The sequence below is a fragment of the Odontomachus brunneus genome, unplaced genomic scaffold (genome assembly GCF_010583005.1).
Source record: "Odontomachus brunneus isolate Ranch 3 - 2012 unplaced genomic scaffold, Obru_v1 Obru_scaffold_030, whole genome shotgun sequence".
In the NCBI taxonomy this organism is placed as follows: domain Eukaryota; kingdom Metazoa; phylum Arthropoda; class Insecta; order Hymenoptera; family Formicidae; genus Odontomachus; species Odontomachus brunneus.
In genome coordinates this window covers 1,778,419-1,794,589 of record NW_022639480.1, presented here as the reverse complement: position 1 = coordinate 1,794,589, position 16,171 = coordinate 1,778,419, and the positions used below count along the sequence as shown (strand labels likewise).

At 43.6% G+C, this 16,171-nt stretch overlaps 3 protein-coding genes across 19 annotated transcripts in view; 1 reads left to right on the top strand and 2 right to left on the bottom strand.

Annotated features, from left to right (window-relative positions):
• Window positions 1–2,582, bottom strand: part of LOC116843130 (zinc transporter ZIP11) — a 31,228-nt gene extending 28,646 nt beyond the window's left edge. For 2 of the 3 annotated variants that reach the window (XM_032813234.1, XM_032813235.1), the window contains exon 1: window positions 2,440–2,582. In XM_032813234.1, the coding sequence (XP_032669125.1) occupies window positions 2,440–2,547 (108 nt within the window). In that variant the 5' untranslated portion in view covers window positions 2,548–2,582. Of the gene's footprint in view, window positions 1–1,763; window positions 1,899–2,439 lie in introns of those variants that run through there. The other variant, XM_032813236.1, reaches the window with a different exon arrangement.
• An 89-nt stretch (window positions 2,583–2,671) lies between these two features.
• LOC116843132 (uncharacterized Golgi apparatus membrane protein-like protein CG5021) lies at window positions 2,672–5,410 on the top strand. 8 transcript variants are annotated; one of them, XM_032813246.1, is made up of 6 exons: window positions 3,189–3,425; window positions 3,501–3,598; window positions 3,873–3,949; window positions 4,026–4,260; window positions 4,846–5,100; window positions 5,203–5,410. In XM_032813246.1, exons 3-6 carry the CDS (start codon window positions 3,885–3,887, stop codon window positions 5,266–5,268), a joined length of 621 nt encoding a protein of 206 aa, XP_032669137.1. In that variant the 5' UTR covers window positions 3,189–3,425; window positions 3,501–3,598; window positions 3,873–3,884; the 3' UTR covers window positions 5,269–5,410. The 8 variants fall into 8 exon arrangements, with proteins under 8 accessions (XP_032669134.1, XP_032669135.1, XP_032669137.1 ...); XM_032813243.1 differs by lacking the exons at window positions 3,189–3,425; window positions 3,501–3,598 and adding an exon at window positions 2,672–2,816; XM_032813244.1 differs by lacking the exons at window positions 3,189–3,425; window positions 3,501–3,598 and adding an exon at window positions 2,673–2,812.
• Window positions 5,411–5,525: 115 nt separating this feature from the next.
• LOC116843126 (tyrosine-protein phosphatase Lar) overlaps window positions 5,526–16,171 on the bottom strand; it is a 754,320-nt gene continuing 743,674 nt past the window's right edge. For all 8 annotated transcript variants that reach the window (XM_032813222.1, XM_032813223.1, XM_032813227.1 and 5 more), the window contains 7 exons: window positions 14,983–15,122; window positions 14,676–14,878; window positions 14,427–14,593; window positions 12,973–14,333; window positions 12,546–12,772; window positions 10,658–12,464; window positions 5,526–10,582 (listed from right to left, as the gene is read on the bottom strand). In XM_032813222.1, the coding sequence (XP_032669113.1) occupies window positions 10,514–10,582; window positions 10,658–12,464; window positions 12,546–12,772; window positions 12,973–14,333; window positions 14,427–14,593; window positions 14,676–14,878; window positions 14,983–15,122 (3,974 nt within the window). In that variant the 3' untranslated portion in view covers window positions 5,526–10,513. The remainder of the gene's footprint in view (window positions 10,583–10,657; window positions 12,465–12,545; window positions 12,773–12,972; window positions 14,334–14,426; window positions 14,594–14,675; window positions 14,879–14,982; window positions 15,123–16,171) is intronic.

The window sequence follows — 16,171 nt, the reverse complement described above, 5'->3', positions numbered from 1 at the left end:
GTGTGTGTGTGTGTGTGTGTGTGTGTGTGTGTGTGTGTGTGTGTGTGTGTGTGTGTGTGTGTGTGCGCGCGCGGGCGCGTGTTTATTTTCTAAAGACACTTGAAGCGTATACTACAAAATAGCTCCACTTATTTATACTTTAAGGTCAGAGGACGGTATTTGCGCGATCTAGCAAAAGAACGTAAAGAAATAGCATTTGCCACGAATGTCATAAATTTCAATCTCGCGAATTTGCACGTTTATTTCATCGCGAAATAGCTTTGCCGATGTAACTTATAATTCGCTTCCTCGATTTCGCCAAGTTCAAGTTTAACTTCCGTCGAGACATCAGGGGTGTGGTATGAGTATTTACTTGGAACGTACGTGTGCTTAATACAAAACGAATATCAATATCTCGTGTCAATATTTCGTAAGCGTAAGCGTACGTGTTTTTTATCTCGTATATCAATTACACGGAAGTACGATCGACAAGTCTTATTTGCTTTTCGTACGATAACGTTTGCGATATCAATTAAATAATCTCTTTTGCAAATGTACTGCGAAAATTATACAAAATATTTACGAGACGGCCTCTTCCCTCGCAAAAAATTCTTATTACTTATAGGATTTATTTTTCATGACGTAGTACTTGTGTGGCTTTTATTTTAAAACAAGATTCGTAGCTTGCTCTCGTAAAATTCGTAAGAATTTATGAACAGGTATACAATTCTCTATGTATCCTGTATCATACGATCGTTTGTAAATATGTACGATTTCACGTCATTTATGATATTTACAAGTGATCGTAAGTATGATATGTATAGAATTCTTGCGGATTTCACGGGAACAAGTTTCGAGAGTTACGATTCTGTTTAGAATTTGTAGCATTAGGCTATGTTTCGATATTCACTGCCAGTACTGGCAGTTAGTCATAGTTACGGATATTACAGATACTATAAATAATTTGGTACTATTTCAGTGAAACGTAGTTTTATTATGAAGATAAGCTCGAATGATGTTTACAAAAAAAATGAGGTGACGTTAGTTGTATATCTTACGCGCATATTATATCAGCCATTGATATCAAAAGTAGGAAAAATAGATTCTACTCTACTATCTCACTATCACATCAAGATTAGAACAAGGAAAGTCTATAATAAAATGTCGATAAAAAAAGTAAAATCTAAAGCAAACAGTTTTTTTCTAGTAACTTGAAAATATTTTCCATTTCACGTATTACGAATGTTACAAAGCATTCTCGAAATTCAATGCACAAAAAATAAATAAATAAAAAATCACGCTACATTTTCTAATGTATATATAAAAAATGATAAATTACTATGTAAAGTAATTTCTTCGTACTTTTCGTAGATAATTAGTGAATTGTGGTCGTTAACGTGATTTTACAGAGCGATATACTGCGAAGCGAGTTTCCCTATGTCCGGGTCCGCGATGTAGCAAATTAACGAGTGAAGCTCGTAATGAAGGTCACATCGCTCGAAGGTGAACGTGGCGGTTATCTTGACAAACGAGGACAAAATTCGTGACGGCCTGTTCACGGCGTGCGTAGGAAAATGTGAAAGCGCGCGATCTCCCGTCGTTCTCCCGTCGTGCTCACGCGAATTAAGTCGCAGGAAGTAGGAGGATTAAAGTCGGAGGAAGCGGCGGATTATGCACGCATCAATCCCGCAAGGCGAAGAGACGCCGTGGCTATGAGCGCCGATGAGCTAGTTTCGTTGAACCAACTCTAAATTTAAATACGCCGTACGTTGGCCTTCACTTACGCAAGCAGGTGGACGACATTGCTGCTGCTGCTGCTGCTACTGCTGAAGCCGCTAGAAACGTGCTCGTGGACGTTCGTGCGACCGGTCGAGGTGCCATTTTTCTTCCAAAAGAACGACGTTACCGTTTTCCCTCCGGAAATGCCTCGCGCCTAAGTTCATTCGTGTCGTATCGATAATCGACTTTACGTTCGACGCGACAACGCTGATTGGTCCTTCCGCTTTGCGAGTTGACAGGCTAGTATATTCCATGTTTTAACAATTAAACTATAATAGATTGTCGAGCGCGATAAGGTGCGTGTTTCCCCTCTCTATTAGATCTGTGTCGTGTCATGGATATAGCATGGGCTGTTTGGAAATGTAATTTGCGACGAGAAAACGCCCGAACGAATTTACGGAGGCGGAGTAAAAGCAAAAGGTGTAGGAAGTGCAATTGAAAGAACGCTTAAGACAGTGTAGGACGCGCGCTCAGAGTGCTGATCCGAAAGAATATTGTACGCGGCACGCGAGTGAGGTTAAGTTTGTCGACGCGTTGTGACGTACGCCTATCACGGGGACGTTGAACGCGTTCGACGCGAAAGTGAGGAAGCTCATCGCGAGCAGCAGCAGCAGCAGCAGCAGCAGCAGCAGCAGCAACAGCGACAACCACGCGCGAAGAATAAATGGTAACAGTACTCACTTGTTTCCCTCGTATGACGATGACAAGCGCGGCGCCGGCTGCGGTGAGAGCCCACGTGAACAGAGTCCCGAGGAGCGCCTGAGTGGTCGCTGTGTGATCCTTGATCATCCTGAGCGAGTGCGTCCCTACGTCACATCGAGCGAGACGAGCGTGGCTTATATGCGGTCGACGTACGAACGCGTCACGGCGCCGACGTACGGGAGCGCGACAACGGCCGAGTGAAAGAGTGAGCGAGCGAGCGAGCGAGAACGATCCACGAAAGAGCCGAACACGACACGAGATCTGCGTGAGCACTCAGTCCCCCGCGCTGCTTATCTCAACCACTGCGCGCACCATCGACGCACGAGCATCGAGCCACCGACACCACTACCACGTATGTACGTACGAACGAACGACCATGTCGCGCGACACATTACCGCCCGCCGCCTCCGCACCCGTGTGTCGTCAATCGCGACTTCCGAATATCGTTCTAATTGATTCGCACGCACATACGCGTCTTCCACACGTGTGTAAGACCGGACACGACGTGCGTAGATACGTGAGCGCGATGTACATGTGGGTGCGGGCGGAGGCGGAAGCGGGGCCGGACGCGCGCGCGCGCGCGCCTTCGATTTCTCTCCCTCGCGCCGATAAGCAGGGTTGCTCACGTCCGCGTGACGTACTACGTTAGCACCGTGGCAGCACATACTGTGCTTCCGTTTTCGACCAATCGCCGACGGCCAGTCGGAGCTGGCAAATGTGTGGACGCGATCTGCTACCGTTGACTCGCGACGAGGCCGCACCGGTTATTAACGATGTCAAGGTGTTCACCTTGATCGACAATGCTCGGTGAAACGCCGGAACGCCGAGAGTCACGTTACATTTGGAAAAAAAAACGTGTTTTCGCGCGACGGTAAACAAAGTCGAGCCGCCGCCGGGCGCTACCGTCGACCGTTGCAGCAGACGACGCGGTGGCTGTCAACGTGCGAAACATGGCGTCCGCATCGGTAGGTGTCTGACGATTGTCCGCGCTATCAACCGCATACTGACGCTACATCTTTGGTGTGTGTTCTGTTTTTTAGTCGTAGAGTGCCCCCGAAGCACTCGATTGTCCCGTGTAGCGAAATAGTCGTTTTCTTACGGACGGGACTACCGGGAATAATAGTTCTAGTTGGCGATAGTAAGTGGAAGGTTGTTCTCTCTGCCGTTCGTTTTCCGTATGTATACCAGCGAAGGAAGGATTCGTTAATTATAACGTCGCAATTTTTCGTGCTAATAGACGTGGGCAAACGGTGTTCTCGGGGTTTCACTTCGCGACTCGTCTCTTTCTTTCTCATTCTCGTGTCTCCTCATCTGTATCATAAATACGCAGTTACACGTATGATCTTGGCGTAAGAACGATTGAACGCATACTCGACGCTCTTTCTGCGAATATTTCGCGATTTTGTTTATAGGTACCTTTACTGATGGACGACGATACGATTGCATTCGGCGAGGAGGAGGAGGTGGCCCGAAATGCCAACAAGCTTAAGTACATATAACATACCTCTCTTAACGCAAGTGGATTACACGTCTGTAAGATGAAATATTATCCTTTGCAATTCTAGACATCCATACGTTACGCTGTTTCACTTGGCCTTCAGGATAGCAGCCATACTAGTTTACATGCTTTGCGGTTTCTTTACTGATGGTTTTATAGCAAGCTTTGTAACCATTATACTACTTTTGTCGATGGATTTCTGGACAGTTAAGAATATTACGGGCAGATTAATGGTTGGCCTTAGATGGTGGAATTATGTGGATGACGATGGCAAGAGTCATTGGGTTTTTGAGTCTAAGAAGGTTCGCTTCTTATCATATATATTCTGACGTGTATTTTCACTTGCATCGAATGCTCATTTATGCATATATCATTTATCGTGGTTTTATTTTGAATGTTTTAAATTGATTATGAAATCTCAAGTCCTGTGTAATAGATTAAGAGAATAATTGCATTAAAAAGCTTGAATATATTGTATGTGTCATATAAACTCTCACACGTTACTTTATATTTATAGCAGGTGATGTGAGATCCGGTTGTAGTATAATTATCGCAGCATTTACAACTCTTGCATTAACATAACTTTCAGTTGTCAAGTATATATATATTTTTTTTACATATGTTACGTTTCACTGAACATTGATTTAATCAGATTGAGTAATTCAAGGTTTACCAGCTGTTCCACGCCATATACTCTTGACACTTTCTAAATCCACCGTTGTTCCTCATGCATTACAGACAATTGTTTGATTGAATTTATTTTACTGTCACAGTTGCCGATTATTGTGTTTATTTAACGAGATGTCAGCTGACTAAATAAATTAGATCACTATTGAACACGATTCTCGTCTGAAAATCCAATATCTGCTATGCGCCCTGTGTTTCAGGGTGCTCAACAGAATCGCATTAACGCAACCGAGGCGCGTATATTTTGGCTGGCTCTGATCTTGTGCCCGCTTCTTTGGTCAATACACTTTATCACCGCATTGTTCAGTCTTAGATTCAAATGGCTTTTGCTCGTCTGTATCGCCATTGTTTTAAATGGCGCAAACTTGTACGGCTATGTCCAATGTAAAATGGGAAATGACAAGAATATCTCAACGGCCACGAGTGATTTCTTCAGGAAACAAGTGATTCAAAATGTACATTTTCCTCTCGAAGCGAACTAAATAATCTTTCACGCATACTTTTTATTTATATCTGTGTTTATAATGTGTTTACTCTGAATTTTTCTTCTGCCACAGGTGGCCTCGATGATGACAAGAAGTCCTCCGACAAATAATTCTAATCAACCGACTAATGTCATATAGATCTATTTGTCAGCATTGATCCGTAATGCGACGTCTGTATTCTCCTGCCGAATAATTTAACGAATCTTTGCAAACGTTTGTAAATAATGATGTTAGACAGTATCTTCTAAGCGTTCTATAATAAATCGTTACTACACTTTTATCTGCTCTGTGTGTATGTGTGTGTGTTGCTGCACAGTTTCAGACAATACCCATCCGATCCATTACGTCGGCGTTCTTTGACAACGCACAGCGCGGGTAGAAAAAAAAGAACAGTATCCTGTTACGTTAGTACTAGTTTATTGATGCCGCAAGGCAATACATAATGTACACGGTATTTTTTCCTTGTCAACAGACTCTTCCTATTACACAATATTTATTTTGTATAGTTGTTAATTAGTAACATTGCATTTTTATTCATGTTTACCTCAGCCTGTTGTATTCTTTCTGGCAAGAAAGTATCACAAAATAATTTCCCATTCTTTCAACGATATTTAGTATTTGACTTATTCTTTGCTTTTAAATTCATATTCTTCTTCGGATTCGTGCGAGCGCACGCGACCGCGGGGCCACTCTGCTGATTCATCCGCAGATGAATTTGAGGCGATCTTATACACAGTAATGAACTCGCTATATTGCACGGAGCTAACGTGTAGCCGATTGTATTTCATTACATTATCAAAACCGCTCCGAAGACGCGAGTTGTGTACGTTTTTTTTTTTTTTTTTCAAGAAGAAGAATACAACAAACCACATATTGCTCTATACATCTCACGTCATAAAAAATTATAAAGACTAACGAGGGACACGCTACCAAAGTACAACGTATACGAAAGTTCTGGAATGATACAAAAAACTTAGTAACATTACAATTATTAGTATGTTATTAATATAAATGTACGAATATCGTGGACTTCCTTGTAGTGATAAATTTTAGTGAGTATAGATTAACGATACCAACTTATAACTAGTAGTATATTTATACAATAATTTATAATTTCGTTTCTCGCGCGTAACGTATTTTAGCCTGGAACTTGAAACGTGAAGCCATCAAGAAAGTTGGCAAAATACATAGGTTCGTAGTAATTACATCGAAATCTCAAAGTCGAGCAATTTTTCCATGAAGGTCGAGTTTCGCGCTATTACAACTTAATTGTTTCTTTACACATTGCTATATCGCTGGGGGATGAACGTTAATGAGAAAACCTTACAGATGAGTGTCTATAATGACGATTCGAAAAATTACTTTTTAGCAAAGTCTTTAATTTCTCTCTTTCGTGTAAGAATGTTATAATATAAATCATAATGTGTACAGGGCGTTTCCGACTTTTACAATCGAGAAAAGCTAATGGTCTCCTTATCGAGAAATATTTCCATATGGCGAGAGGAACTATTTCGCCGAAAAACAGCAGTCAAAATGGTTTAGCTGTATATCGTAAAACTATGAATCAATTGATGAATTACGCATAATGTGCATCGAAGAATCGGACGAAAACATCTCAATGGAAACAAGTCAGTATTATTTACAGATGAAGCTTCCCGATGTGTACAACATATAATCTTGAAAATATCACTCATTCTTATCCTAAATGTCTTTAACGCATTGTTTTGAGTTTCGTGTTTAGCGCTTTCAGTCGTATATCGTAAGAGAGCTAACAAACATTATCCAGTCATACGCTGCGTGTAACGTCTCATTAGCGATATTTTTTTCGAGGAATGTGTGAGCCTGCTTTAAGAATCTTTGAATACCAATTACAGTCTTTTAAATTATGTGTACTCAAAGAAAGAAAGAGACGCCATGGAAGAATCCCTCTTCACTAAAGTGATCGCGACCTAATCGATTTGAGAACGCTTGTTACATTGAACATAAATTGTACTAAAGTAACAAATACATAAATCAAATCGACGAGAAAAGAAATAATTCCGTGGAAAGAAAATATTGTATAAATATACACTTTCTCTTAAAAAAGTAAAACGCTGCACATTAAAGTAAACAGATGCATGTGGTTACACTGAAGGCCAAACATTATTGAATCGTAATGAGTCGCATCTCGCTGCCGACTGTGTTCCAGAAACACTTAGCGTGGTAACTTAAAAACGTTAGTGCAAAATTAAGATATCGTACATTAAAATTCTAGACATAAAACAAAAATTGTAGAATCACGTTTATCGACTAACATTATCATTATTGTTACAAGCATAGTAGCGATATAATAATTATCATTAAATTAGAAATTAGTTATAAATGCCATATTTACGAACGATTTATTGGGCAGTGGGAAATTTAACGTGTATATCACTGGTATAATTATGCCATTTTGACAGTAATAGAATAAATTAAGTACTCTCACACAAGCACGAGAAAATATAGATAGTAGTAAATGCTATACATGATGGCCCTCAGTTTGACGACAAAACAAGAAGTACCTCGACAATAAAGCGAATAAACGACTCTCCCGGAATTATGTATTCAGTCCAGAAAGCAATATTTTGCACGAAGGCGTTGCGTAGAAGTACGTCCCTATCGAAAGAAAACGATTACGCTACAAAACATCATTTAAAAAAAGCACACAATTAAAAAAATAATATCAAAAAGGTGTAAAATCGTAAGTAAAAGGTGTTGAAGGGGAGTTTAAGTATTACGAGTAGATTACGCAACGCGTTTCTCACTTAAAACTTAACACGATACTCTCTGGAAACGTGTGTGTGTGTGTGTGTGTGTGTGTGTGTGTGTGTGTGTGTGTATGTGTTTTGCATAATATTTGCACATTCTTATGCGCACTCGCATCTTTTTTTTTACGATATTTATATATCTATGTATATATTATTCATCATTTTATATATATATATATATATATATATATATATATTTATATATGTATATATTTATATAATGTTGCTAATGACAGACGGTGCTTTTTATGTACATTTAGTCACAGTTCCTGACCCTCGAACCACTCGAATTCAACGTAAAAAGGGGGTACACAAAAAAGTACGAAATCATGGAAGTGCTGTTGTGGAATGCGACGATACACAGGCGTGTCTCAACCATATTTTGCATTTCGCGGAATTATTGCAACCAAGTGAACAAGTAAGATAAATTCCTTTTTGATAAACTTTTCGAGCGCTATCACTTTCGAGGCGACGTCGCGTTCGTTATCGCACAAATATCTTACGTAATCTAAAGTTGGGATATTTATTTTTTGCAACATTAGCGACGAGACGAATTGTCATACCAAACGTACGTACGGTCCGGTTTTCGAGCAATATAGAAGATGTAGACGAACGCACGATTATTGTCCTCGCGGTTTGAAAAAGTTTGCTACTTTAAATCAAACGATATAAGTGTGTCCAAACTCATTGCCGTTGTAAACCGAGTATTTTACATTGCGAGAAGAATTACTTCTTGGCGATTCTAAAAAAATTATATTACAAGTACATGACATTGTAAAAATACTTGAATCGATCGCCTCTCACAATAATAGCTGTATCACGCGCGTAGCGTTATCCTTGAAATGAGCGCTTTGGCATTGATTTGGCTCGTATTTGAAATCGTAAAAGCGTACGCTACACACAGGTGTCGGTGAACCAACGTAAGCGTAAATATTTTTCGGTATAAATATCGATGTGAAACATTCGATGAGCCAAGTGATGACGCAAAATGATGATGCGGAGAAAATCGAACTTGCGGCGAACTGTCTATCTCGATACACAGAATTCGAAAGATATAGCGTACTCGAGGTAGAAGCTACGTTGGAACTTTGTACATGAGGGCGTCGAGGGCTCGGAAGAACAGTACACGAATTCAACATACAGTGCTCCTATTTAAATTAATTTTCTCTTGTTTTTTCTTCCTAGAAGTGTGCACAAATTCACGTGCGCACCTTTCATTGAATATAGGCACCGTTTCCTTTCATCCTTCTTTCACTCGAGTCATTTTCATCATCATTTCATTTCCCTAGTGGCATCGCTTAATCTCTAATCTTAAAACAATTTTCTTATAAGATCTATCTAACATTATAATAGGTAATGAGAAGATCCCTACTGTTCATAATGAGTACAGCATTAATAATTGTCAATTTGGCAGTATGGCAATTTTCTTGTTTCTTGTGAGCGGAAATTTTCATCTCTCTCTTTCCTTCTCTCTGCCTGTTTATCTTTTTCTCTTGCTTCTTCTTTATCAGTAGCTAAGGAAAGTCACTGGATTGATTTCTCAATCTGTTTTCTTTCCTTAATCAGTGCTTGTGAAACGTGCCATGCACAACGAATTCTCGCTGTAAGCGCACGATGTGCGCTTCACACGCATACACGCAGTCAATCGTGCATTTCGGTACCCTGTCTTCCTCTCACATACATAGACTTCAGACATCAATACACTTTCGTTCCTCTACGCAATCGCTACTGAAGGAAGCACTCTTATCTTCAATAAACAGGAAAGGTTTGATCTTCGCTGTCTCAGTTTGTAAGAGGTACCCCATGCACGAAAAAATACGTAACGCGCTATTCGAGCTATTTCGAGCGGGAGAGATATGGTCGTAATATTTTTCAGTCTATCTTAAAATTAGATTATCTAGAGATTAAAAAGTGTGTCTTCCTTGTTTTTTTGTTTCTTTTACGAATGAACGATTCGACGATATGGGATATGTTCCAATTCACTAAATCGCAAAATGTGAGTCCTACATGTGGATGATCCGTCCCACAATTTTGATTACATCGTCGTACTCGACAGTGAGAGTTTCTCGAACGTGAGAGAGAACATCTAGAAATGAAGGGTCCGCTTCGTTTTGACGAGCGAGGCTCGTGTAAACAGAAAAGAACATCGTATGTGTGTCTACGTACGAGGAACGTAGGTACGTACGATGCGATCGTTCGTACAACCACGCGCGCATTGTACGTATTTCTAAGCGGCGGCGGCAGTTTTGACTCGCTGCACTGCGAGGGAACTTTCGAAATCTAACCTCTACAGAGAAGATTTAGATCATCTTCTCTCGGCACGCGACTCACGCTGCCGTGTCGTAAAGAGTGAAAATTTCCAGCATGGAATCTTGCAATTTACTGCAACATCATTGACTAAATCGTTTCGCCTCTATGTTTAACTGCCTGTTTTCATGACACTAGTAATCGCGTTTCTACTGTATTTGTCCTTGGAAGGTATGTCACACGACTTTATTGTACTAGACACGTCGTACTTTTGCTCTCTCGATATCTCTCTCGCCCCGCTGCCGTTTATCCCTCGACAGATCCCTCTGCTCGCGAGAGTCGACTTGTCAGTTGGCGTAATGATCGAAAGAGCCTAAATACTCCAAACTAGACCGATAGCAGAACTGATATTGATCCTGCAAAAAAAATAACATCGTGAAAGACGCGTATACAATTGCTGAGAATGTATATGTTTCATTATGTTTACAAACCTCGGTCTGTACCATAGCCGGGCGTTGCGTGCGCAATATTCTCACGGTCTGGAAAATGTCGACGACACCCTCGTACTGCATTCGTTCCAATACGATGCTAAGTGTGATAAAGACACCCGTCCTGCCGACACCTGCGCTGCAGTGCACGGTGATCGGCCCGTCTTGGCCGAATTGTTCCTTCGTCTTGTGCACTTGGCCGATAAAGTCGATGAAACCGTCACCCGATTTGGGGACACCCTGTTCTGGCCAATCGATGAACTGGAATTGCCGAACCGTGCGGCTCGCGCCGTCGCGCGCGTCCGTCACTTTGAATTCGCGCAATATGTACTGTGGCATGTTGTACTCCGCGATCGGGTCAACGACAAAGCACTGGTAACGGATGGATCGGTCGGACGGCCAGTACTGATGGCACTTCTCCCTGCCCATCTCCTTCAGTTTCGTCAGCATCACGACGATCGTGGAGTTGTGCTCCCACAGCATACGCCAGAAGTCGTCCGTGGTGTCGCACAAAGGACCCTGCGTCGCTATGTAAGCTCCTCGATAGCGGTAGCCGTCGATCAGGCTGGCGTTTATGTAGTCGGATCCCTCGATGTTACGCTGCGGCTGCAGGCACACTCTGGTGCACTCGTAAGGCAAAATATGTACCAATCGATTCTTATGCTTGTTGCATGGTAGATTCGCGGATATGAATCTGGTCGAATCGGCCTTGATGTTGGAGAGCTTCTTAAACTCCAGCTCCATTCCGGTTATGTTGTCGATCTCCGGTTGCATGAGCTTCTGAATGTGAGAGTGTAGATTCCTCGCCGGTACTTCGGTATTGCCGCAGATCACCGCCTCGAGCAGGGCGTCGTGTATGAAGATGTACTGATCCTCCGTTTGCACCATGTAGTTCCTCTGAGCGCGCAGACACGTCACATGTCCGTAAATATCTATCATTTTCTCGTGTTTAATTCTCTCAAGCATCGAGTCTATCACGATGAAGCAGCCGGTTCTTCCCACACCAGCGCTGCAATGCACCACCAGCGGTCCGCTGTCGGGCACGTTGAGGGACCTGACTCTACGTAAGAATTGCAAGAATGGTGCGGGGTGCTCCGGCACTCCGTGATCCGGCCAGGCGGTGAATTGCAGCTGCTTGATCTCCCGTCGTTCGGAATAGCCCACCCGGCAAACTTGGAACGTGCGGATGCAATAGGTCGCCAATTCTTGCACGTCGCTGATAGTCACCGTCATTTGACCGTATGTCTCGGAACCCCGAGTAGGCCAGTACTGATCGCACTTTATCCTCGTTCTTTCCTCCAACTTTGTCATCATCACGATTGTGCTGGTACGCAATTCCCAGCACATGCGCCAAAAGTCCCCGAAAGTTTCCTGCAACGGTCCCTGCGTAGCCACGTAGGCGTTCTGCTTCCTGTAGCCATCGCAGTAATTCGCGTTGATGTAATCCGAACCGGGCATGCCGTCGACAGTCTGAAGGATGACCCGCGAATGGTCGTACGCGATCACGTTAGCGTAACGATTCTTCGACGCGTTCACTTCCATATTGGAGTGGTCCCACGTGAATTGTTGGCCCGGTTCTATCGACTCGTATTCTTGACTGAACTTTAGATTGTCGTTCGCTTTTAAGCGTTCGATGTGATTGCCCAATTCGCTGATAGGTATCGGCGGATGCGAGATCATGCCAGGAGTTTGGAAGTTCAATCGTCGCATCTCTACTGGATCGGAAGGTGCGTGATTGGAGCTAATATCCGCTGCCATGAGCGGCCGCGTAACAGCCGCTTGATCCGGCGCTTTGCAAGGTTGCCTCCGTCTGAAAGAGGCATATTTCATGACAGTCACCGACCAATTGCTTTATACTTGCATTCCTGAGAGATACGTAATGTGTACGTACTTCTTAATGACGAATAAGAGCACGAAGCAGACGCTGACCATTAGTGCCGCTATTATAGGACCAACTACCCACAGCATGCCCGGTTCCTGACCGCTAGTTTTCACGGACACCTCTGGGTTTCCATCCGGGGGTGTGTTGGGGTTTGGTCGACGCGGCGGCTCGCCGGGAGGTACTTCTCTCATGTCCAAAGACAAGTACTCGGAAAATGGTGACGACGTGTACAAATGCTGAAAGGAAGGAAGGAAGGACACTTGTTCTTTAGAAGTTTCAATTTGCAAAAAGTTCAATTTAAAATTATATATTAACATCTAGTAGATTCATCAATTTAGTAAGGCGAAAGATATTGTCATTGTATTATGAACAAAACAATGGACGATGAAACGCTATCTTTATATCTTATTTCTCACGTTTATATCTTATTTCTTACCTTTCGCGGAGTGTCGACTACGGCCCGTACGAATATCCTGTACCGTTTGTTCTTGACGAGTTTTCGATTTTCGTATCCCTCGTAGATATCTCCGCTTCCCAAGTGGAACGTGTACGGAATATCCCTGTGGGGAAACTTGGCCGCGATGTAAGGTGCGTTTTCCCTCTCTTGCTTGGCACCTTTTCCCGTGATCATGTCCTCGGTCAATTCGTCCGGTTGCTTATCGGTAGTGCTCTTATCTTCGGGCACGACGATTAAATAGTAATGCGAGATCGGGCCGTACTCCTCGGAGGCTTGCGGCAGAATCACTTGGATCTCCTCGCCGTTCACCACGCCGTAGAAATCGGGCTTCACCATCGGCTTAGGCGCAGCCATTTGCGTAGTAACTGTGATTTTAGCCGGTGGTCTGTATTGAGAGTCGCGCGGTACGGCGCTCACGTTGACGCTGTAAGTCGTGAACGGCTGCAACTCATTTATCGTCGTGCTCGTTACTTGAGGATCCAGCAGAATCTGACGACGCGGCACAATCTGCGTCTGCGTTATACCCTGCGAGTCCACAAACTCCTTCACAGCGTCGAACGACACTTTGTACTTCATCGGAGTCAACCTAATGGGTGGTGTCCAAGAGAGCGTCATCGAGTGCGTGGACGAGTCTGGCGCTCTTAGGTTCAACGGCACGTCCTCCGGCTTTACCTTCACCGTAACCTTTTCGCTGAGTCTCCCTAGGCCAGTCTTGTAACGTGCCGCCACCGTTATAGCGTATTGCGTGAACTTCTCCAAATTGATTAGATCTGCCGATTCCGTCAGACCGACGATCTTCTGCTTCCACTCATCCAGGTCCTCAACGGCGGTCGTTGTATAGAAGATCTGGTAGCCGACGATCTTGCCTCGATTAGGCACCGGTTCCCACCACACTTCCACGCTAGAGTCCGACGTCGCCACGGCTCTCACGGACATTGGCGCCCTGCCGATGTCCTTTTCCGTAATTATCGTAATCTTTTCGGAATATGGACCGCTACCCTGTGACGTGTGCGCTCGTACGTGAAACACGTACTCTGTGTTCTCCTCGAGATTGGTAAACACCGCCCTGGTCTTGGTCGTGTTTCTGTCGATGGTGGTAGAGTGATCGTTCTTCTTGTTGAATTGCACATCGTAGCCGATTATCTGTCCGTTTCTGTGCTGTCGTTGCGGTTTATCCCAGGTGACGCACACGGTGTCGGGAGTTTGAAAGAAATACGACAGATTCGTCGGTGGTCCGGTTGGCTCGCCCTCCGGACTGAACCAGTATCGTACGGTTTCCTGGCCGTAACCGATGCTGTTTTTGCCCGCCACCCTGAACTCATAGTCCACGCCTTGTTCACCTGTAGAGATCGTCGTCGTCGTATCAAGCAAGAGAAAAAGAGGCTCGCATTGAAGGCTCCCGCGAATTAACGAATGCTTTTGATCATATTTACCAAGATCTGTAATCTTGTACGTGTGCTGATTCATGTTATCAATGAATTGCTCCTTTAGCGTTTGGTTCTTTATACCATAGCGGATACGGTATCCCAGCAGGCTACCGTAAGTTTGAGTAGGTGTTGCCCACTCGAGTTCTAAAACGTCGGGACCCCTACTGAGGACTCTGAAAAGCAGGAAAATCGTTGTGTCGACGCAGAGTGCGAAGAGAGTGCGATATATCTCGCGATTTTAGAAACGATTCTTACTTCACATTGACCTGCGGTCTGTTCGGCACACCGCCCGGTGTCTTAATATGAACCGGTACCGAACGATCTCCATCTCCTTTTCTCGTTAGAGCCGCTACCTGCACCGAGTATCTCGTGTCGGGTTGCAATCCAGTGATATTCACCTCAAGCACGCCGTCCTCGTGTACATCTCGACGTATCGGTTCGTTCAGTAGGTCTTTCCCCTGATAAAATTGTACGTGTTAATGTGACGTTAGTCGTCATCGTGCTTCCATATTAAACCTGAAAATTTGGTCAAACTTGGAAAATCGATCAGACGCCAACTGACCTCCTCTCTCACTTCCTGCACGTGTATGTGGTAGCCACGTATAACGCCGTTCTGATCTTTCTCTTTCGGCGGGTTCCACTGGACCCGTATTGCCGTCGAGTTGATCGCAGTGGCTGTGACGTTTTGAGGATCCCCCGGCACTGTAACGCAATCCATAATCAATCCGTGCACTTCATATCCGCCCCGCGTCACACTCACAGTCACACTCTCATGTATACCCACAGACGTACACGGATAGGGAATAATAAACTATATATAATAAAGACAGGAATATACAAAACTGCTTCAAGTAGCAATCAAAATCATCCTCGGTGTCAAACTGAAATTGTCCAACAGTTGAAACGAAAAGAACTAAAGAGTAAACGAAAGAGTACGCGGAGTCGTTCACAGTTTGTCCCGTTTGCCGGAAGATCATTACGTCGTTATATGTATTTACATTTTATATGCAGAAACAACGTGTGAAGCGATAAGCGTAATGTCCGTAGCCAGAGTTAATAACCCCTTTGTATATAAGAAGGAGAGATACATTCAAAAGAAGAAAGCGAAAAATAGAACCCGCGTTTTTACAACGCGCGAGAGAGAACGTTTCTTCTACAATCGTCCGTCTGTTCGTCCATTCAATTTGTTCGAAATGAAAAGAAGACGCGTCGCAGACAGCGAGAACGGAAGACGGCTGTCTGAGATACGATCGAGAGTAGAAACAAAGATATCGGCCAACAGTCGCGGCAACAGCGGTTGCAAATCATCAAGTCGAAAGTAATTTAAGGTGGTGAACGAAAAAGAGACGAATGGTAAAAAGAAGAAGAAAGTAGTAGTGGAGAAGGTAATTACATGCCGTCAATCACACACGGACAAAACGACGTACAAACAATATTACGAGGCACGTTGTACCCCATGCTCTACGCCCTTGATACGATCCTCCATTTGAATACCAATAATGCTTTTTTCTCTCTTTTCTTTCTTTTTTCCTTTCTTCGTTTTAGCCCGCGCATTTGATTCGCGTGTACGTACGGAAGTGCGCGCACGTAGACGGGTTATACGGTAAAGTATATGTACGCGGTGACGTTGGACGATAACGCAGCGGCAATATTGGAGAGTCCATGACTTGAGAGAGACCAAGTAGATAGTTTAGTTGCATGCGAGTTTTCGCGCGAGTGTGCGGGGGAACAGAGGGGAACGCTGTTCGTCG

Coding starts and splice junctions, on each gene's coding strand:
- LOC116843132 (XM_032813240.1), top strand. Junction 3,950..4,025: donor CGAAATGCCAACAAGCTTAA/GTACATATAACA, acceptor TTGCAATTCTAG/ACATCCATACGTTACGCTGT. Junction 5,101..5,202: donor GGAAACAAGTGATTCAAAAT/GTACATTTTCCT, acceptor CTTCTGCCACAG/GTGGCCTCGATGATGACAAG.